This window comes from Biomphalaria glabrata, chromosome 12 (genome assembly GCF_947242115.1).
Source record: "Biomphalaria glabrata chromosome 12, xgBioGlab47.1, whole genome shotgun sequence".
NCBI classification, from domain to species: domain Eukaryota; kingdom Metazoa; phylum Mollusca; class Gastropoda; family Planorbidae; genus Biomphalaria; species Biomphalaria glabrata.
Genome location: NC_074722.1, coordinates 9,780,640 through 9,802,609, shown reverse-complemented (window position 1 = coordinate 9,802,609; position 21,970 = coordinate 9,780,640). Strand labels below are relative to the sequence as shown.

General features: G+C 35.9%; 2 protein-coding genes across 6 annotated transcripts in view; both read left to right on the top strand.

Moving 5' to 3' along the window:
* Positions 1-7,551, top strand: part of LOC106070267 (uncharacterized) — a 38,396-nt gene extending 30,845 nt beyond the window's left edge. The window contains exons 19-20 of one of the 2 annotated variants that reach the window (XR_008774011.1): positions 126-3,290; positions 3,334-7,551. Coding sequence is in view for 1 of the 2 variants with exons in the window: in XM_056005922.1 (XP_055861897.1) it covers positions 126-231 (106 nt within the window). In the remaining variant the exon portion in view is untranslated. Of the gene's footprint in view, positions 1-125 lie in introns of both variants that reach the window. The other variant, XM_056005922.1, reaches the window with a different exon arrangement.
* A 2,086-nt stretch (positions 7,552-9,637) lies between these two features.
* LOC106067026 (esterase LipI-like) lies at positions 9,638-16,600 on the top strand. Of its 4 annotated transcripts, none has more exons than XM_056006927.1 (2): positions 9,638-9,780; positions 13,249-16,600. In XM_056006927.1, the coding sequence occupies exon 2, from the start codon at positions 13,249-13,251 to the stop codon at positions 14,254-14,256; it is 1,008 nt and encodes a 335-aa protein (XP_055862902.1). In that variant the 5' UTR covers positions 9,638-9,780; the 3' UTR covers positions 14,257-16,600. The 4 variants fall into 4 exon arrangements, with proteins under 4 accessions (XP_055862902.1, XP_055862901.1, XP_055862899.1 ...); XM_056006926.1 differs by lacking the exon at positions 9,638-9,780 and adding an exon at positions 9,793-9,966; XM_056006924.1 differs by lacking the exon at positions 9,638-9,780 and adding an exon at positions 10,782-10,917.
* The last annotated feature ends 5,370 nt before the right edge of the window (positions 16,601-21,970 follow it).

Sequence of the window (21,970 nt, the reverse complement as noted above, 5' to 3'; positions counted from 1 at the left end):
TTTATTTTAGTTTTGGACAATTTCTATCTGTGGCATGTTCATTAATTTGCCATGTTATTTGTGTAATGTTTCAAAAACAGATTTTTATTTGGAGTGTATTGAAATAACATTTTTTTGTTTCATAGTCACCAGACTGGTTGGTCAGCTCTGATAGTCAACTTTCTGAGGTGTGTCAACAAGCATTCACTAATCTCCGACCACGCACAGGTTAACATAAAGGTTCAACCCTAGAAACTTTTATTTTTAAAAATTATTCTATCCATTACAGTTCAAAGTTTAGTGATCCTTCCATGTAAACCTATCAGCATTGTAGGTATGGCCTAATTTTTAGAACTTTGATTTGGTTTAAAGTCACTTTCATTATAATTGTATATTTATTGATGTATGTAATTGTAAACTTAAGTTGTTGGAGAGAACATGTTTTTTGTTACTTTACTATTTTACAGAGTTTAAATGTACTGTACTTTACTATTTTACAGAGTTTAAATGTACTGTACTTTACTATTTTAAGGAGTTTATACATAATGTTATTGGATACACCAGATACACCAAAAAGCTTTACATATATGGATTTGCCAACATTTATGAAAATCTACAATATATTATTTGTTTTGTTGTTGTCTATAGGAGTGATTTCAAATTTGTCATGTCCTACTTTTTAAAGGCTAAAGGTGAAACAAAAACAATGTCACACTACTGAATTATCTTCTAGAAAAAAATATTTCAATTCAACAATTCCATGACAATTCTTAAATGTAATTTGATTTTATAAGTACAATGTTATTGACTTTCTTTCAAATGAGTGGTTTGGCATGATGTGGTTAAAAAGATGAACTCCATTTGTCACTTAAAACCTGCTTTTATTTTAAATTTAGTTCATTTTCTAGGTTGAATTTTTTAAAGGTTCCTGTTAATCTCCAAGTTACAGTTAGGTGGATGTAATGTATTAAATAGTGTGCCTTTTTTTTTTTAAGTATTATATTATGACATGCCTTAAACCAGAAAAAAAAAAAGATTTTATTGTTATATTTCATATTACAAATTATTAGGAGTTTTCACCATTGGATACCATGGTAATAATAATTATCTTACAAAAAATTAGATTGGTCATTTTTTTAATTTTTTTGTGTGTGGATTTTGCTATCATTCAAATGAAATTTTCTTGTATGTGCTTTGTAAAATTGTTTTGAATTTTATTTATACTAATTATTTTCAAACACCTTTCACTTGTCACATTAATGGATTAAGAACAGTTATCTGATGTATTGTTTCATAACTGGTCATTACCCTACTCAGTGTTCTGTAAGGTAATCACATTTAAGATTTGCTATTTCTTATAGCATTCTGCACTGGAAATTCCACTTTCAAAATTATTGCATGGGCCATCATCATAAGTAAAGAAAATGTGAGTTTTTTTATTCTTACATTTATTGTCATTTTATATCTAAAAAAGAGGGTTATGCTGTGCTTTGTTTTTTGTTTTTTTCATTTTTTTTATTGATTTATTTTTAGTGAAGTAATCAGAATCTATTGATGAAAACGGATGTTGTTTTATGTTGTGCTATAAAAATCAAACTTAAGTAAAGCCTGGATGGTAGTTCCTGAATTGTGTTGTGTAGGTTAAATTATTTTTTAGTTCAATTCATGCATTTAAATCTGTAAAAAAAAAGGATCTAGTATTTTTGTGATATTTAATATTGTTGACACTAGTGTAGTTAGTGAGATTGTAACATTTGTTGACACTAGCGTAGTTAGTGAGATTGTAACATTTGTTGACACTAGCGTAGTTAGTGAGATTGTAACATTTGTTGACACTAGCGTAGTTAGTGAGATTGTAACATTTGTTGACACTAGCGTAGTTAGTGAGATTGTGACATTTTAGATTTACGTGAGTGCATTGTAAGTTAAGGTTTAATAGTTTATTATCTATATTTAGAGAGAACACTGTCAATGTATTATTAGAAAGAAAAGGATGCATGGATATATTGAAAAAAGTTTTGTTACTAAATTTGTTTTCTTGTTGATTTATTTTTGTTTGAGGGAAAAAATTAAAATAGTAAGATATGTATGCAAGTGCACATTTACTTTACGACAATGGCAATCAGCAATCATTGTCATTCAGCAATCGAGCCATAATTTATAAAAAAAAATGTTTCTTTTGTAATTATCTACTACTGAAATGTACAAGATATGTATGCAAGTGCACATTTACTTTACTAAAATGGCTGTTGTGCCATAATTTACAAAAAATGATTTTGTAATTTCTACTTCTGAAACATACATTACAGCCTAGTTTTAGTAGTCAATGTCCTGAATGTTTGTAAATGCTCACTCTCAATGGTCCTTTCTTTAAATAGATGCTTGTTGGTCAGGTTTAAAAAACACTGAATTGACTTAAACATAATCCAGTGATTGTCTTCACAGACCTTTAGTTAAAGTTAATGTATCAGCTTCTAGGTGCTAATCATTTTTCAACATTTCTCAATGAAAATGTTTGGCATGTAAAACTTGCTGCTTCGTTCAAGCCTTACAGTTGTACAAAGGCAGGTAGATTGTTCTAGCTTGTTCTTAACAATAAAAAAAAAAGAAATGCTCTGCTATACTGCCTGTCCAATGTTTACTACTGAATATCATTCCTTATTTTTTAAATTCTTTTTTTCTCCTTATGTCTTAAAATTGTATTCATACTGTTTTCATTTCTGCATATATTTTTTTCCTTCCTAATAAATTTTCATTTTCAAAGGGAAAAAAACTTTCAGTAGGCTGATGTGTATGTTAAGGCATGGCTAAACAAACTTTCAATAGGCTGATGTGTATGTTTAGGCATGGCTAAACAAACTTTCAGTAGGCTGATGTGTATGTTTAGGCATGGCTAAACAAACTTTCAATAGGCTGATGTGTATGTTTAGGCATGGCTAAACAAACTTTCAATAGGCTGATGTGTATGTTTAGGCATGGCTTAACAAACTTTCAGTAGGCTGATGTGTATGTTTAGGCATGGCTAAACAAACTTTCAATAGGCTGATGTGTATGTTTAGGCATGGCTAAACAAACTTTCAATAGGCTGATGTGTATGTTTAGGCATGGCTAAACAAACTTTCAATAGGCTGATGTGTATGTTTAGGCATGGCTAAACAAACTTTCAATAGGCTGATGTGTATGTTTAGGCATGGCTAAACAAACTTTCAATAGGCTGATGTGTATGTTTAGGCATGGCTAAACAAACTTTCAATAGGCTGATGTGTATGTTTAGGCCTGGCTAAACAAACTTTCAGTAGGCTGATGTGTATGTTTAGGCATGGCTAAACAAACTTTCAATTGGCTGATGTGTAGGCCTGGCTAAACAAACTTTCAATAGGCTGATGTGTATGTTTAGGCCTGGTTAAACAATATTTTAATAGGCTTATATATAAAAATATGTTTAGGCCTGGTTAAACAAACAAATTTCAATAGGCTGATGTGTATGTTAAGGCATGGTTAACCTTTCAATGGGCTGATGTGTATGTTTAGGCCTGGTTAAACTTTCAATAGGCTGATCTGTATGTTTAGGCCTGGTTAAACTTTCAATAGGCTGATGTGTATGTTAAGGCCTGGTTAAACTTTCAATAGGCTGATGTGTATGTTTAGGCCTGGTTAAACTTTCAATAGGCTGATGTGTATGTTAAGGCCTGGTTAAACTTTCAATAGGCTGATGTGTATGTTTAGGCCTGGCTAAACAAACTTTCAGTAGGCTGATGTGTATGTTTAGGCATGGCTAAACAAACTTTCAATTGGCTGATGTGTAGGCCTGGCTAAACAAACTTTCAATAGGCTGATGTGTATGTTTAGGCCTGGTTAAACAATATTTTAATAGGCTTATATATAAAAATATGTTTAGGCCTGGTTAAACAAACAAATTTCAATAGGCTGATGTGTATGTTAAGGCATGGTTAACCTTTCAATGGGCTGATGTGTATGTTTAGGCCTGGTTAAACTTTCAATAGGCTGATCTGTATGTTTAGGCCTGGTTAAACTTTCAATAGGCTGATGTGTATGTTAAGGCCTGGTTAAACTTTCAATAGGCTGATCTGTATGTTTAGGCCTGGTTTAACTTTCAATAGGCTGATGTGTATGTTAAGGCCTGGTTAAACTTTCAATAGGCTGATGTGTATGTTTAGGCCTGGTTAAACTTTCAATAGGCTGATGTGTATGTTAAGGCCTGGTTAAACTTTCAATAGGCTGATGTGTATGTTTAGGCCTGGTTAAACTTTCAATAGGCTGATGTGTATGTTTAGGCCTGGTTAAACTTTCAATAGGCTGATGTGTATGTTTAGGCCTGGTTAAACTTTCAATAGGCTGATGTGTATGTTTAGGCCTGGCTAAACAAACTTTCAATAGGCTGATCTGTATGTTTAGGCCTGGTTTAACTTTCAATAGGCTGATGTGTATGTTAAGGCCTGGTTAAACTTTCAATAGGCTGATGTGTATGTTTAGGCCTGGTTAAACTTTCAATAGGCTGATGTGTATGTTAAGGCCTGGTTAAACTTTCAATAGGCTGATGTGTATGTTTAGGCCTGGTTAAACTTTCAATAGGCTGATGTGTATGTTTAGGCCTGGTTAAACTTTCAATAGGCTGATGTGTATGTTTAGGCCTGGTTAAACTTTCAATAGGCTGATGTGTATGTTTAGGCCTGGCTAAACAAACTTTCAGTAGGCTGATGTGTATGTTTAGGCATGGTTAAACTTTCAATAGGCTGATGTGTATGTTTAGGCCTGGTTAAACTTTCAATAGGCTGATGTGTATGTTTAGGCCTGGTTAAACTTTCAATAGGCTGATGTGTATGTTTAGGCCTGGTTAAACTTTCAATAGGCTGATGTGTATGTTTAGGCCTGGTTAAACTTTCAGTAGGCTGATGTGTATGTTTAGGCATGGCTAAACAAACTTTCAATAGGCTGATGTGTATGTTTAGGCATGGCTAAACAAACTTTCAATAGGCTGATGTGTATGTTTAGGCATGGCTTAACAAACTTTCAGTAGGCTGATGTGTATGTTTAGGCATGGCTAAACAAACTTTCAATAGGCTGATGTGTATGTTTAGGCATGGCTAAACAAACTTTCAATAGGCTGATGTGTATGTTTAGGCATGGCTAAACAAACTTTCAATAGGCTGATGTGTATGTTTAGGCATGGCTAAACAAACTTTCAATAGGCTGATGTGTATGTTTAGGCATGGCTAAACAAACTTTCAATAGGCTGATGTGTATGTTTAGGCATGGCTAAACAAACTTTCAATAGGCTGATGTGTATGTTTAGGCCTGGCTAAACAAACTTTCAGTAGGCTGATGTGTATGTTTAGGCATGGCTAAACAAACTTTCAATTGGCTGATGTGTAGGCCTGGCTAAACAAACTTTCAATAGGCTGATGTGTATGTTTAGGCCTGGTTAAACAATATTTTAATAGGCTTATATATAAAAATATGTTTAGGCCTGGTTAAACAAACAAATTTCAATAGGCTGATGTGTATGTTAAGGCATGGTTAACCTTTCAATGGGCTGATGTGTATGTTTAGGCCTGGTTAAACTTTCAATAGGCTGATCTGTATGTTTAGGCCTGGTTAAACTTTCAATAGGCTGATGTGTATGTTAAGGCCTGGTTAAACTTTCAATAGGCTGATGTGTATGTTTAGGCCTGGTTAAACTTTCAATAGGCTGATGTGTATGTTAAGGCCTGGTTAAACTTTCAATAGGCTGATGTGTATGTTTAGGCCTGGCTAAACAAACTTTCAGTAGGCTGATGTGTATGTTTAGGCATGGCTAAACAAACTTTCAATTGGCTGATGTGTAGGCCTGGCTAAACAAACTTTCAATAGGCTGATGTGTATGTTTAGGCCTGGTTAAACAATATTTTAATAGGCTTATATATAAAAATATGTTTAGGCCTGGTTAAACAAACAAATTTCAATAGGCTGATGTGTATGTTAAGGCATGGTTAACCTTTCAATGGGCTGATGTGTATGTTTAGGCCTGGTTAAACTTTCAATAGGCTGATCTGTATGTTTAGGCCTGGTTAAACTTTCAATAGGCTGATGTGTATGTTAAGGCCTGGTTAAACTTTCAATAGGCTGATCTGTATGTTTAGGCCTGGTTTAACTTTCAATAGGCTGATGTGTATGTTAAGGCCTGGTTAAACTTTCAATAGGCTGATGTGTATGTTTAGGCCTGGTTAAACTTTCAATAGGCTGATGTGTATGTTAAGGCCTGGTTAAACTTTCAATAGGCTGATGTGTATGTTTAGGCCTGGTTAAACTTTCAATAGGCTGATGTGTATGTTTAGGCCTGGTTAAACTTTCAATAGGCTGATGTGTATGTTTAGGCCTGGTTAAACTTTCAATAGGCTGATGTGTATGTTTAGGCCTGGCTAAACAAACTTTCAATAGGCTGATCTGTATGTTTAGGCCTGGTTTAACTTTCAATAGGCTGATGTGTATGTTAAGGCCTGGTTAAACTTTCAATAGGCTGATGTGTATGTTTAGGCCTGGTTAAACTTTCAATAGGCTGATGTGTATGTTAAGGCCTGGTTAAACTTTCAATAGGCTGATGTGTATGTTTAGGCCTGGTTAAACTTTCAATAGGCTGATGTGTATGTTTAGGCCTGGTTAAACTTTCAATAGGCTGATGTGTATGTTTAGGCCTGGTTAAACTTTCAATAGGCTGATGTGTATGTTTAGGCCTGGCTAAACAAACTTTCAGTAGGCTGATGTGTATGTTTAGGCATGGTTAAACTTTCAATAGGCTGATGTGTATGTTTAGGCCTGGTTAAACTTTCAATAGGCTGATGTGTATGTTTAGGCCTGGTTAAACTTTCAATAGGCTGATGTGTATGTTTAGGCCTGGTTAAACTTTCAATAGGCTGATGTGTATGTTTAGGCCTGGTTAAACTTTCAATAGGCTGATGTGTATGTTAAGGCCTGGTTAAACTTTCAATAGGCTGATGTGTATGTTTAGGCCTGGTTAAACTTTCAATAGGCTGATGTGTATGTTTAGGCCTGGTTAAGCAATGTATTATTTTCATGTGCAATATCTTTTTTTTTTCTTTTTTGCTGTTGCATTTTGTCCTGATAGTTAACTGACTATATGCTGGGGTATATGTTGGGTATATGTTGGTGGTTTTTACAGAGAATGCTGCTGAGTATTGTCTTTTTTGTTTGTATCTGTTTCTTAGATGTTTGGTTTTGAATGGTCAAGTTGAAATATTTGTAATGTCCACAGACAAGAAGAATAAACAGATCTTCATTTATTTTGTAACATTTTGCTAATTGTCTTTATTTCAGTGTATCAAAGGTTTTTTTTTGTTTGGAATGTAGTTGGGCCTTTTTTCTTCTTCTAATTCTAAGATATTAGAGTCTATCTTTACTATGAATACTAAATATTGCCATTTTTCCTTGTCTAAGATTTGTGCAAAGCTATCCTTGGTTATGAATACAAAATGGTTGTCTTTGAATTTAACAACTTTTGTTTATATATCTGTTGTATTGCATTGAGGAAATAAATATATATTTACATCAAACTTTTCCCAGTCCTTTGTTACAAAATTTATATCAACTTATTCTGTCTGGTAAAAAAAGTTTGCACAATTATTTCTTTTACCTGACAAGACAAGAAGCAATAAAAAAAAACTTTAGGTAATTTTCTGTTGGTAATTAATTATTTTGTTTGGTATCAAACAAAGGAAAGATATTGTCATTGTACTAAGCTGATGTGGTGGTATAGTCACCTTTATAGTTTGCAAAGAGAAAGTGGTCACCACTTTTAACAATAGATAACTATAAAACCTTCTATTTTCATAAGCTTTTCGCTGGCACAGTGTTTAGTATGTTGTCTTGCATGTATTCGCGATTAAAGAGTTAAATAAATAGACATTCATTTTGTACACCGCTACTAAGTCAAGATGGTTAGGATCTATATAGCCCTATCATTAGAACTTAAAATACTATTAGTAGATTTATAAAAGCCTACATTTGCTTAAACAGGATTTCTTTTTTTGGTGGAGGGGGGGGGGGGAATGCGGTGTTCTTTTTTTTCAATCGCTCAATAGTTATTAATAGAACAACAATATTGCTCTTATAACACAAGGTTACAAAGAAAGTTTGTGTGGAAACACAAACTCAAAATCGTTCCCCCGAAGTGGTCCATCCAGGCAGGTAAAAAAGGCAGGTTTCAATATTTTCAGAAAGAACATCAGAATGAAATTCTATCAAAGACAAATGACAGAGAAAAATGGAGAAAGAAAGTTGACAGATCTTGTGTGGTGCCCCAGCGGTCCAGCAGACAAAGGATAGTAGGTGAATGTGAAGGTAGATATGAACCTGGCCTAACTGATGTCTTATAATGAGGATCTAATTGTTTTGTTATTCAAAACCTCATGGAAAAAACATTTCCGTAAAAAAAATTCCTTTAGTTAAGTGTACCATCTGGATGCTTATACACTGCAGTTCACGCGATAATATGAAAAACTAATTAATTGTTGTTTCAAATTACATCTAACTTATATGCATATTAAATAGATTTTTCTCTTTAAAAAAAAGTAAACATTTTGTTTGTGTAAATGTAGTAATTAGTAAGACAGAACTTGCATAACTCAGCAATACAAATGTAATAAAAACAATTTTGACAAAAAATCTAAAACCATTTCCATATATGTTTAAGATATGGGCGATAGTGTCCACTCTTTCTAAAGAGCCTACCGTGTTTGTTACTATTAATAGTGAATAGTTGTAAAAGTGGTGTATTTTTATGAAAAAACTGCTAGCATAAGTGATTTAAAAAATTAGATTTTTCGCTTTCAGAAAAGAAAAAATTAGCCGTTGCATCAGAAGTTTGAATGTTCTAAAATATTATTGTTTCAGACTTTCACTATAATATCTTTACTAGTTTTCGAGATCTAAACGGGACAGACGGACAGACATTTCACACAAAACTAATAGCGTTTTTTCCCTTTTCGGGGGCCGCTAAAAAAAAAAAAAAGCATTTGCAGCACGAGGGTGAGGGGGAATTATATTTTTTAAAAATTACTCTTTTTTTTTTTTTTGTTTCTTAACTTACTAAAGGCTCGTTAATTTTTTTATTTTTTTTTTGGGGGGGGGGGGGGATCTAGGGTAGTAAAAACGGTTATGGAGTCATCCCACTCGCCACCTTCACGTCTTATTTATAATAAATTTAAAGAATAGTCTATTTGTCTTAGCATGATGTATCTATGTCGAACAAACCAAGCTGCAAATTGATCCATCAAATATCTGGTCTCGTTAAAACACGATATGATGGACAAAAAAAGCTAGAACATAGATCCCTATCCTCTGAATTAGTACAGACTGTAGGGGCTTAACATCAGAGTAAATCTTTTTTTGTTGTTGTTGTTTTTTTCTAATATTTTGCAGTACCACTGTCATGCACGTAAAAAAAAAAAAAAAACACCTGAAAAAAACTAACAATAAAAAAACCTAGACATTGGAAATTAGATCTATATACCTGTGGCTCCTTTTGTCTCGGAAGACAATGGATGCGCCCAGATGAGTCACTGTTTTTGGTTTCGTCTTGAGACGGGTCAAAATCTGGTGTGACTAATCAAGCGGCAGAGTTTGCCGCTCGTTTGCCACAGTTCGTGCATGTGTATGAATCTGTTTTAGGGCTAGCTGACTAGGGCAGCTTTTTTTTCTTTCTCTTGACTAAGGCAACTTTCTTTTGCTCTTGGCGAGGTTCGTACCAGCACGCACAGTCTGTCTCCATGCTGTCCGGTCTTCTGGGTAATATTACTAATATTATCTTTTAAAATAAATGAGACGAGATAGTTCAAAATAGCAATAAAGCAACTCAATTGTTATAGCAACCAAAATAGTGCCTAGTGGAATTAAGCGAAGGCAGACGGGCCCCCGCGACCTCCACAAGAAAGGGCCCACCACAAAAGAGAAAAACTTGTAGGAATTCGACAGGTCAGAAACTTTTGAGTATTTTTTTTTTCTCATTTTTTTAACGCTAATACTTTAAATCTTACGTCGGGTGGCAGCACTGTCGTGATTGTGTCTGCTTGAAGTTGTAGCGTGCTCGAAATAGGTAAATACTGGCAAAGCTCAGGATTTACGGTACTACGTCTACCAAGGATACCCTCTTACAAACTCAAACATGTACACTTTTTCTAAAACTAAAATATTCATATTAAATATTTCAAAGTAAAGGAAATTGAGATTACACTCTCACCTACTCTATTTCTTACTTCTAAAATATAGCATGCTTCTACGTATTTGTATTCCATTATTGAATCTTTATTCAAGCTTAGGAAAGAGTTAATTTAAGAGCTTCCACAAAAATCTTGCCCCTGGGCTTCCACAAACCTAAATCCGACCCTGGTAAAAGTATCTCAGAGGTCATAACTAAACTTGGGAAGATTCTTACTGTTTGTCAGAGGTTTCTAAATCTACCCCACCATTAAAAAAATTATCGGCAAATGTTATTAATATTGTTGTAACTCTAAGGTAGGCACTGAACAAAAGGCAGGAGGTAACAATAAACAAGGTATTTATTTACAGTACAGACAGGTATGGACTTCAGCCATCAAGTCCCAGAATGTCCTATCTCAAGTGACACCAGTACTTTCCTATTTAAATACCAATACAGACCACCGACACACTTCTCAGTGCCGCCCCAGGTCCTCAACAAAGTTCACAGATAGCTAAAGGACGTTCTCTCGAGTCAAGGCATCTTAGACTTCCATGACTTTAGCCAGATCAACACCAGTCCTTCTTCCCTATCTAAACAAGTCTTCTGCTACTTGTGTTGTATGGCGCTCTGATGCGCACCATCAGTGTGGCTCGAGAGCAGAGTTACAACATTATACTACAATCAATTTTGTTTTTTTAAATAGAGTATCGATTCTAAAAGGAAAGGTAATCGACTCATGATTATTTAAAAAAAAAATTGTTTACTTAGAACTTAGGTGTAACAAAGGAAATCTGTGCCAAACTTTATTGTCAGCCTTAGAGATATCCGAATTCGCTACGATGTTAGCGCCGGCCCTTTACACAACAACTAAATTAGTGATGCTGCGATAACACTTAGACACTTACTGTTAGTACCTGTTACTCTGTGTCATGTGTTGTGTATGACTATGACTGTCAAGTAGTCACGTTGATAAACGATACAGGTCTAATGGTAGGTGTGTGTGGAGTTAAAACTTACATTACAAATACGTACAGGCTACAGTGTGTAGCAGGACAAATAAGAGTATCGTTCTGCAACAAGTGTGTTTACTTCAACTGGCTACGTGATGTATTAAGTGTTACAAGGTAAGTCGAACGCAAACAGAGAAAATATCTTATTAATTACAGTCGCTCCTAATGAAAGAGTATTAGGTCCTCCGAGCATCAATATGATAACCTAGTCGTACATGTTAATTAGTCTTTAAGTGATTGACTTTCCAGGATGAATCAGGCTACTCTTTAGATCCTTTAGCCTAATGGCACTAGCAAAGCGTTGATAGAAAGAAAACCAGGCACTGATAGAAAACACTTTGAGAAGAAAATGGAAAAAAAAGTTTTATTTGCTGACTTCTAAATTCTTAGCAGCTGACGTTTTATGACGAAACCAAACCAAAACAAGAAAAATATTTTTAAAATATTGTTACGTATTTCTGATTCTTCTGGCTAGATGTATTAGTAGGCACACAAATAAAAACACTGTAAAGAACTTGACGACTAAACTTTCAGCTTCATATAACTTTATGGACTATTAACTCTAACAATTTGTTACTGTAACATGTAGCGTAGAAGACTGTACAATATCTGTCAGTTTACAGTTAGCTATACTTCGTTGCAATCCATCTCTTCACTTCGTTGCAATTCCTCTCTTCTCAACTTGCATCGAGCCGTATTCCGCAGAACAGACCAACGACACACTTCCCAGTGTCGCTCCAGGTCTCCCAAAGCTGAACCAAGTCGTACTCAAGTCTACCGAATCAGAGCCGCACACGTCTTACATCGACTGTATCGACTGTAACGGCTCAAGTCCACTGTAGTTCGCTGTATAGACTTTAACGACAGTAGTCCACTCCAGTTAACTCTACCCTAGTTAACTTGCATCGAGTCGTACACATTTCTCTTCCACAGAGCCGCACACGTCTTACATCGTCTGTATCGACTGTAACGGCTCACTCACGACTCCATACGACTGACTTTCACATTAACTCTCTGGCTTATGTAGAGTCCCTAATCGCTTGTCAAAAGTTGCACAAACACGGCTAGTATCCTCTGGAATAACACGTGAGGAAACGTCACATCCTGTCTTTGTTTATACATGTAGATTCCAGAAAACATTGGCTGCAGTGTCATCTTGCCGGGGTTACAAGTTGTGACCTCTATCTGTCACTGGACATTGCTAGTACCTTTTGGAATAACATGTAAGGACACGTCACATCCTGTCTCTGTTTATACATGTACATTCCAGGGAACACCCGCTGCTGTGTTATCTCGTCGGGGTCACACGTTAACCTCTTCCTGTCACTGGTCATTTGTAACAATACCTTTGAAAAAAAAAAAAAAAAAAGCTTATCCAAGGGAAAGAGCCCCACACTTACAACTATATATATATATATATAAATTAAAAAATACCAATTTTTTATTGACTAATTAGTTAATTTTTTAATTGATTCATGTTTTTTTTTTAAGTACAATAAATAATTGTTTTAATAAGTTTCAACCTGATCCGAGAATGGGTGTGGGAGAAATAACTTGTTCAATTATCTAAAGGGACAAAACCCTATATATTTAGGCGTATATGTGAATACTGAAGGATTTATTTCCATTGTTGGTATCAAACAAAATGATAATTACCAGAAATTAATTGAGTATTTGGTTAGTTGTTTTTTTTTTATATTATTGTTGTATTGTTTTAGTCCATGATTAATTGTTCAAACTTTCACTTGACCCGAGAATGGGTGTGAGAGAAATAACATGTAAAATCTTTTACCAGACAGACAGATAGACAGAGTGAGTTGATATAAGAAATATCTGGAAACTACTCTAAAACTACAAAGAAACAGTTAGGCCTACTAACATAATAACAACAAGAAACATCGCTTACATGAATTTGTCCTAGCACAACGAATGTGTCTTTATCTTTGTGGTTTGTTTTTTTTCTGAGTATTTTATTAGTCTGTATTTTTTGGAATGTTTAAATTAAGGCCTATATATATATATATTTTTTGTATCACGAATCTATAGATGATGGAACAGTACCAGGACCTGTGGACGGAGGTGTCCAGGACTTATCACGTTCATGAGGAAACTCTTTTGTACACCAAGAAATGTCTGGAACTGAGCAGAACGCCCAGCTCTGAGATGTCGATAGAAGAAGCTAGAGACTACGCACTAAACTTTAACCTAACAGTCAACGGGTACGTCTCCTTTCAAGGCCAGGAGACGGACATTGTGATACCGACAGCAGACAATCAGGCTGGTGTCCCCGTAACGGTATACTGCCCTGCATGTAGGCCACCCTCTCCTCCAGTCCTGGTTTACTTTCACGGCGGAAGTCTCATAATGGGCAGCCGAAGAACTCACGAGAACTCGCTCAAAATCATTTCCGGTCGATCAGGGGCCATCATCATCAGCGTGGAGTACCGCCTCCTTCCTTGCCCGGAGAATCCCATGGCTCCGTTCACTGACGCGGTAGAGGTCACTGAGTGGGTTCTGAAATACAGAGATGCTGTTGGTGGGACATCTAAAAGTGCTGTGGGTGTGGGTGGAGACAGCGCCGGAGGACAGATCGCATGCTGTGTAGTTAATAACGTCACCGGAATAGATTTTCAAGTCTTGATTTATCCGGTGACAGACTTTGCATGCCATCTTCCATCGTTTCAAGAGTTCAGGGACATTCCTGCTTACAACACAGAAGCGTTCGAAAGGCGTCTTAGTATCACAAACACACCTGTTCCTGACGCGGCAACCAACCCAAAAATGAATCCATCTGCAAAAAAAGACCTCACAATGACGCCACCCACCTTAGTCATAAGCGCTCAGCTTGACCCCCTCAGAGATTCTTGTTGGGCTTATACTCAGAGATTAACCTCTGCAGGGGTCAAAGTTCAGCATGTACTGGTGGAAGCAGTTCCTCACGGATTTTTCGCACTGCCCGGTATTTTTAAGACTAAATCGGAAGAAGCCTTCAGCCATGTCGTAAACTTCCTTCGATTAGTTTATTCTTTCAGAATTGCAGCGCAAGCAAAATAAAGAACAAAAAAAAAAAGTTTACGTGTGAATATAATTGATATGTATTATTTTAAATAATAATAATTAAGCGTCTATGGAAGTTATCTAAAATAACAATATACCCCATTGTTCTATCAATCGAGGGGATAGGCCTACTGACAACTGACCTCATCGATACCTTCAAGGCCCGTTAAATATTATTAATTGTCAACTATTCTTCGCAAGCGCATTTATTTCAATGTTCATTGTCTCTTTCTCCTTACAAATATTCAGATATATCAAAAAATAATAAGATTAACGAGGAATACAGTATTTCACGTGGATTCGCAATCCCAGTTGCGACCTACATATTTTGCCACATCCAGTACAGACATAGCCGTTGTTCGGCGTAGTTGATTTAGGTTGTGTTTTCGCCGTCTACGTCTGTCATCGCCATTGGGGTTTTCTTTTGGTCTGAAGTGTATCCCAGTATCTCACGGCCTTAGTGAGAACCCTCCCCCTTCCCCAGCTGACTCTTTCAGCAGCCGGCTTCTGCACTCTTCGATGTCAGTTAAAGCAAGTTGACGCCTAAGCTGATCTTTAAAGCGTTTCCGGTGGGCATCTCTGTTATGACTTTCATCTCACACACACACACAAATAGCCTTTGGCATTGAGTCATCTCCCCTATTCCATACGTGCCCTGCCTAGTGTAGCAGTCGAACTTTACTTTAAGCAGTCCCTCTGTAATGTCCATACCGGAATTCGCAAGAACATGTCTTATTGCGCCGAATTGCGGTGCGGTTTTGCCATCGTATGTTCATGATGGTGATAGCGTTTAGGAAGCCTTTGCTGTTTTCTATATAGTAGCCAAGTCTCAGATCCACAAAGAAAGGTTGAGATAACTACTGCTTGGTTGACCGTAGACACTGATATTTTTGTAAGACTTGATATTTTTCAACCAAAAAATTTCCTCCCAAACACATTCGAATCCAACTCAACCTTTCATGTTATTTACAAAGTTCGGGTCTCCTTTTTTTTATCCAGTGCTTCTTATTCATTAATCTTTCAAAACAAATTAATACAATAAGAACAACTAAAGAAATGCCACAAGGTTACGTAGGACGTAATTATCTTCTGCTAAGGAGGAACGTCTGTAATTATAAGATATCTTATCTTATATAATACAGACGTTACTTCAAAAAAGAAGATGATTACGTCCTACGCGTCATGCATTTAGTCATGCATATTAACCAATGACTTAAATTCTGCCAAGTCACTGGTTTTCCTGGCTAGCTCAGGCAACCCATTCCATGCTCTAATAGCACTAGGGAAGAAGTAGTATTTGTACAAATTTGTCCTAGCATATGGGACGAGGAATGTGCCTTTATCTTTGTGTCTTTCAGAGTATTTTATTAAATTTTGTTTTTGTATTTGAAGATTATGGTTCAATGTTTTATGTATAATTGCTACTTTACGTTTGAGTCTTCTGTCCTGAAGGCTTTCTAAATTTAGTGATTAAACTAAAGGTGTTACTCTAGTCAAAAGTGAATATTCGTTTGTTATGAATCTCACTGCTCTATTTTGTGTCTGTTCCAGTTTCTTAATGTTTTCTTGAGTTGAGGGATCCCAAACGGAGGATGCATATTCTATAGGGTTTGTTGCTGAACATAAAAATTATATCTGTGTCAGACGCGAATAGCCCAATTTTTAGTAAAAGAAATTACAAAGTCATTTCTCTATAGAAGAAGTTACGAAGGCTATATAAAATACAACCACAGACCTATAGATATAGATATATAATAATAATAATAATAATTGTCTTACAATTTGTGCATTACACTACACTACAATAAATATAGGTTTTTGATTTCTAGTTACGATTTATTTAGGTAGGTGCTGTTTTACTATTACATACCAAGTATTAGAGTTTAGAAAAACCCAGGTTTGTTTCTTGTACAATGCTATCAGCTAACACCTCATATCATCTCTCCATTAGTATATTTAGATCTATAATCTAATTCTAGTCTAGATCTATATATAAAAATCGAATAGATCTAGATCTAGTAATAGTATAGATTCTATCTTGAGACTAGATTGCCGAGTCTAGCCTTTGCTATGCCTATAGTCAGTTTTTATTAGAAAAATTTTCAGATATTAATAAAGACTAAAGTTTTTTCATGGTAATCATGAATGTGAGCGTCAAAAATTATTTTTCGCGACATTCCTTGTCTCTTCCTGGCCAAATACAAATCCAGATTTGTTTATCAAAAATAATTTTGGCATCATTAAGTGCTGCCAACTAGAAATGAGAAACACCCATAATGTACAGATGTATTAATGTTAGACAAAATAATTTAGACCACAATAAAATAGTTCTTTTTTTTTTAAGATTTATTGCAATCAATTTTTGTGTGTGTGCTAAATAGATGTTACTTTTCATTGTCACTGAATTATGAATTATTACAATCTCTGAGTAAATAATTATTTTTTTTTGTGTGTGAATTACCTACGTCTGTATTATATAGGACAAGATCTGGATTGAGATTTTTTAAAAAAATAGCTTTTATGAATTGCTAGGGGTTATCCAGGGAAAATGTTTTCAGTAATGCTTTTAGTTGCTCAGTAAGCACATTTCTGATTGAGTCCGATGTTGAGAACCTCGAGCCTCTTTATATGTAGCTATCACAAGCCCAAACGTTTTATGTCTCTCACGCTTTTCATATAGCGATTTCTATTTATTTATTTCTCTTGCTGTATTTTGAAAGTACGGTAAACGATGTTAAAAAGGGTAATTAATTATGTAAAAAAAAAAAAGAAGCTTATTATTATACAGTGAGTAGCATACGCCGATATTTTTCAGAGCCTGCCTTAGGTCACTGCAACCTATGCGACCGCAGTGACCCACGCACTGCCATAAAACCCACTCTAATCCTAGGTGTAAATTATTAAAATGAAACCATTTTATAACTTATAACAGATTTTCCGTGGTCTTCTGGTTTACAAGAAGCTCCTGGAAGGTGACTTCTCACAATTTATGGAAAAAAGATACTTGCGTGTGTAGGCCTACTGTAATAGTCCTGCCTTGTATTTGTTGATGGCTGTCGGACTTCGACACTCTGGAGGCCTCAGACAGGACAGGGGTGAAGAGCCCCATATCCAGGCCTGGTGGTTGGATAAAAGCAGCCTTTCTAACCATCAACAGGATAATGGCGCCTATGGCGCCGACGCCCTACTGGACTTCACTGAAGGAGGCATGGGCAGAGGCGGCCTTAGCAGTGCGCGGGGCCCTAAGCCGTAAGAGTAGGTTATATATCCATATCACATCATGCTAATGTCTCGTCCGCCTCTAATGCTGTAGGTTTTATTTTTGCTACAAAACATAGTACCTTACGTATGTACTGTACTATTGGCCGTTTGACTACATTAAATAAAGTACTTTATGAAAGATTTTGCCTTAAAGTTTAATCAACGTAACCAATGATTAAGACATTTGTTCATGAACAATCAACAAACTACATAATAATATTTCTGCTAAACACTCTGAAGGTTAAGATTATGGCCGCCGCAAGAAGAGCGCAAAAGGTTGATTGTTGATGCGAATAATGTGTGCTTGGACTCCTTGGTGCTTCCCCTTCAAGTTTACTCCATTGTATTTGTATCCCTGGACACGACAATCGGCGATGTCCTGACCAACGTTTACCAGCGCAGCAAGAAGCGCCAGGCAAACCCTTTCCTGTTAAGTTGTCAACATTAGGATACGTCCAAAAAACTCAATATAAGGGACATCAGCTCTTTGTGGCTAACATCAGGTGTGTAGTCAAGAATGACGGAAAAATATTTTGAAAGTTTGATTTTATCAATAATGTTCCCTTTTACTTCTGATGCCATAATGTTCATATGCTCGTTTTGAATCCTATGCCCGATGTAATGGCCGTGAGCCTCGGCGTTCTTAATTCTTCAAAGATGTACTTGCATGGTTGGGTCGACTTCGGCTATCACCGTTGTTCGTTTGTTTCTCTGTTCTCCCACGATATGCGGTGTTGTTTTCTTAAAGGTACTGTACAATCGCTAGAATTTTTGTAAAGACTGCGTGCTACTGCAGTTTTTATTTTCTAATTTTTCTTGCATCACGTTATTCGTTGTGCTACCATTTGACATTCTCAGAGCTAAATCCAGCCACAAAGTCACACACTTAACGGGATGTACAGAAACCTCGTGCTGTTTATGTCATGTTAAGAGCTAACATAGAAATAGTATTTGGTATTATAAAGATGCCTGGAAAGATTTCCAAAGATATTGAGTATAAATATGAGAACTGTTCTGGTTTTCGAAGCTGACAGTGTCAATGGAATCTCCAATCGCGGGGCCTGGGGGGTTGTCCCACTTGCCACCCCCTAAGGCCGCTACTGGGCATAGGCGTAGCCAGGGGGGTTGGGGTTCAATAATGTTCCCTTTTTCTTCTGATTACATCAGGTCCATAAGCTGTTTCGAAACTGTCATATCTTTGACATATGCTGATAACGCGAATGTTTATTTGTATAGTATTAGGGCCTCTTCTGGCCTTGTTAGAACGTTCTTTGTGCAAACATTAAATAACTTTATTCTGATCAATTTTGTTGTTGCGTATTGCCACTATGTTCACTGAGTAATCTGACCACAACACATATATTTAGAAGCAAGCATCGTCTCAACAGACAAAACGTTTAATAATCATAATAAAATAGTGCATAATAACTTGGCAACTCCAGCCATGGAAATACATCACTTAGAACCCATTTATATTACATCTCGTATCTCTTACACAATACATACATACATCTCCTTACTCTCAGGAGTCCAAAAAGTAACTGAGGTTTTCACCCCGTGGTCAAATACAGACCAATTATTTCTTCCTAAATAAGGCACGAGATAGTCAAATGACTATTAACTCACTAAATGTCACATTGAATCTCAAACAAGTATGTGAGTTGTCATGTTTTTTACACCTTCAAATCAATTAACTTCTGATACGAAGCAACTTAGCATATAGTGATTTCACTGAAATAAAGTTTATGAGGATAAGCTATATAATTGTAATAAACTGGAATAAGCTAATCTGTAGTTCATGTCCGACCATGCACGCTTTATTATGGGCTTGCAATTCAAAATTCTGTAGCACGTACCGGTAGTCGTGACGATTTTTTTTTTCATTTGCACATAATTATATCTATCATTGTATTTAGTAAAGGCCTAGAATATGATAAAATGTTATTTTCTTTTTGTCTTGGAGGAAAAATTTTAGTCAGCTATCAATTTGAGAAGATCTTTGAGTTGGATGGCTGCCTGGTGGTGCGGTATGCGCGCTGGATTGTCGTTCAGATTTATCGATGGTCAAGGGTTCAAACCCTGCACGCTCCCGTCGTCCTGCGAGAGGTTTGGACTAGGAAGTAATTATCTTCAACTCTGAAGGAACATCCGAAACATGTAAAACATTTTACGAACAAACAAAACAACATGTTTGGTGCATTTTAAAATGCAGGGATGGCATCTTGAGGAAAGCGAGACTATTGGCAGACAAACTAGGTAATGAATTAGTGCTGCTGATAATTTGTAGTCGACAGACACACCAAGCAAAAAACATTTGTTTGGATTTTGGGATTATTAAAGAACACTGCTTTACAGTCTGTATCTGGATTCGTTAGTTTCTTCGTTAACGTCTCTCTTTTCAAGCAATACTAATGCTCAGTTCAACCTGTTTTGTTTACATCCTAAAACGAAGCAAGAGCATGAAACAAGTATTTATCTACTTATCTTATATCATACAGACGTTAGTTCAAAAAAAGAAGATGATTACGTCATACGCGTCATGCATTTACAGTGAAATTAATATCATATAGGTAGGGGGGGGGGGCGAGGGGACACCAGTTCTTTTCTTTAATATGCTCGGGGGAAAAAATTGAAGCTACGACTTTGAGACATAGGTGCATCCCCCTGCAAAAAATCCTGCGGGCGCCCATGAACACCCGAAATAACTTGTCTATGAAATATACAATGAAATATGTCTTGATGTGAAATGAAATCTACATGTTCTTAGCAGCTTGTTGCCCAGATACTTAACTACTATTAAAGACGAGCACATCAATTTCAACACATAAAACTAGTAAATTACTTGATACAGACTTTTATAATTGCTTAAATTCTCACGTGACTTCTACTGTGACCTAATAACTTCTCTTTACATCGCTACTTTTCTAAAATCTTCTAACAACTCTCAGGTCGACCGACTACTAGCCTACTTAGTTACTAGACTTGTAACAACTCTCAGGTCGACCGACTACTAGCCTACTTAGTTACTAGACTTGGATTTCCTTCTACGTTTTTTTTTACCCGGTTACTACAGCTTGACTTTCTTCTTAAATGGTTTATAGCCTGGCCGATTATTTTATCCGTGGTTCAATAGAAGCGGGTCACAATGTCATCCTTTCACGCTCTATATTGGCCAAAATCACCTAAATATTAGAAACTGCCACATGATTACTATTTTACCAGTGACTCAAATACAACAGAACAAAACATAATATTTATCGTATATTTAGATCTAGGCTATATAGACTCAACACAAAAAAAAAGCAAATCAACACAAAAAAAAACAAGTTCAGCATATATTTGTGTTATTGCAACTTTATTAATATAATTATTAGGGAAAAAAAGAGTTTACATAGTTAATTATATAATTTATGCCTACAAACAAGCTTGCATCACCGGTTTAAGCAAGTGTAACAAAAAGAAAATCTCATAATACTAAGTTGGCAACACCTCTGTGACATCATTGTAAACAAAATGGCAGCGTGCTGAGCAACCTTGACGTCGCTAATGCTTTTTGTTGATGTCATATAAATATAAACGTTCTCTTTTTTACAAGAAAATCTTTAAAAAACACTATTTACATTTATTAATTGTATTTTTTTTTTAATTTTGAATTTTCGGTGAATCATTAATTTTTGACGCTCATCTTCATGATTACTTTTTCAAATGTTTATAAGTAGATTCTAGATCTGCATTTTCGATTTGTGTACACAAATTAAATAATAGATCTATGGGAAAGGACCAATGGCGAACGCTTTTGTGCCAGTTTTTAGTTTAGAATTTATAACTCCGCAATGGTTAAACGTATTAAAAAGATGAAAACATCTGCGGACTCCTCAGCTATTGGGCGATAAAACTAAATTTGAATCTTTTTTCCATATCAGCTATTAAATTTATAATTCAAGTCAACTTGCGGTAGGGGTCGGACCTAATCAGCGAACGCAATTTTCGCGGGAGTCATAATGAGCGAAAGGCCGTAAAAAATAGCGAAATAGCGTGTTAAAATATAGGAAATTATGCTTCAATTAGTTCTATCATCTAACTTCTTCCATGAAGCATTATAGCCTAACTATTGTCCTCCTTTTGACATTAGGCCTAAATTTGTTTTCACTTTTCTTGTGCTCCACATCTCCTTTCTCTGCTTGGAACTGATGTCTTTATATAGCCTACGAAACTTGAGATCAAATATTTTTCTTTTAGAGAAAGAAAGAAACTACAAAATTCTATTTCGCCTCCTCCCTAGTCCACGTCATTTTACTCCCCATTTCATAAACTCTCGTTACTGTGACTATTTTTTTAAGAACACATGTTCAGTGCACTTAATTTAATCAACATCAACTCGACCTCCCCCCCCCCCCGACACACACGCGCGCTGATTCACCCAAAGGCAGATCCCGAATGCGATGGATTG

Coding starts and splice junctions, on each gene's coding strand:
- LOC106067026 (XM_056006927.1), top strand. CDS start 13,249: ATGATGGAACAGTACCAGGACCTGTGGACGGAGGTGTCCAGGACTTAT.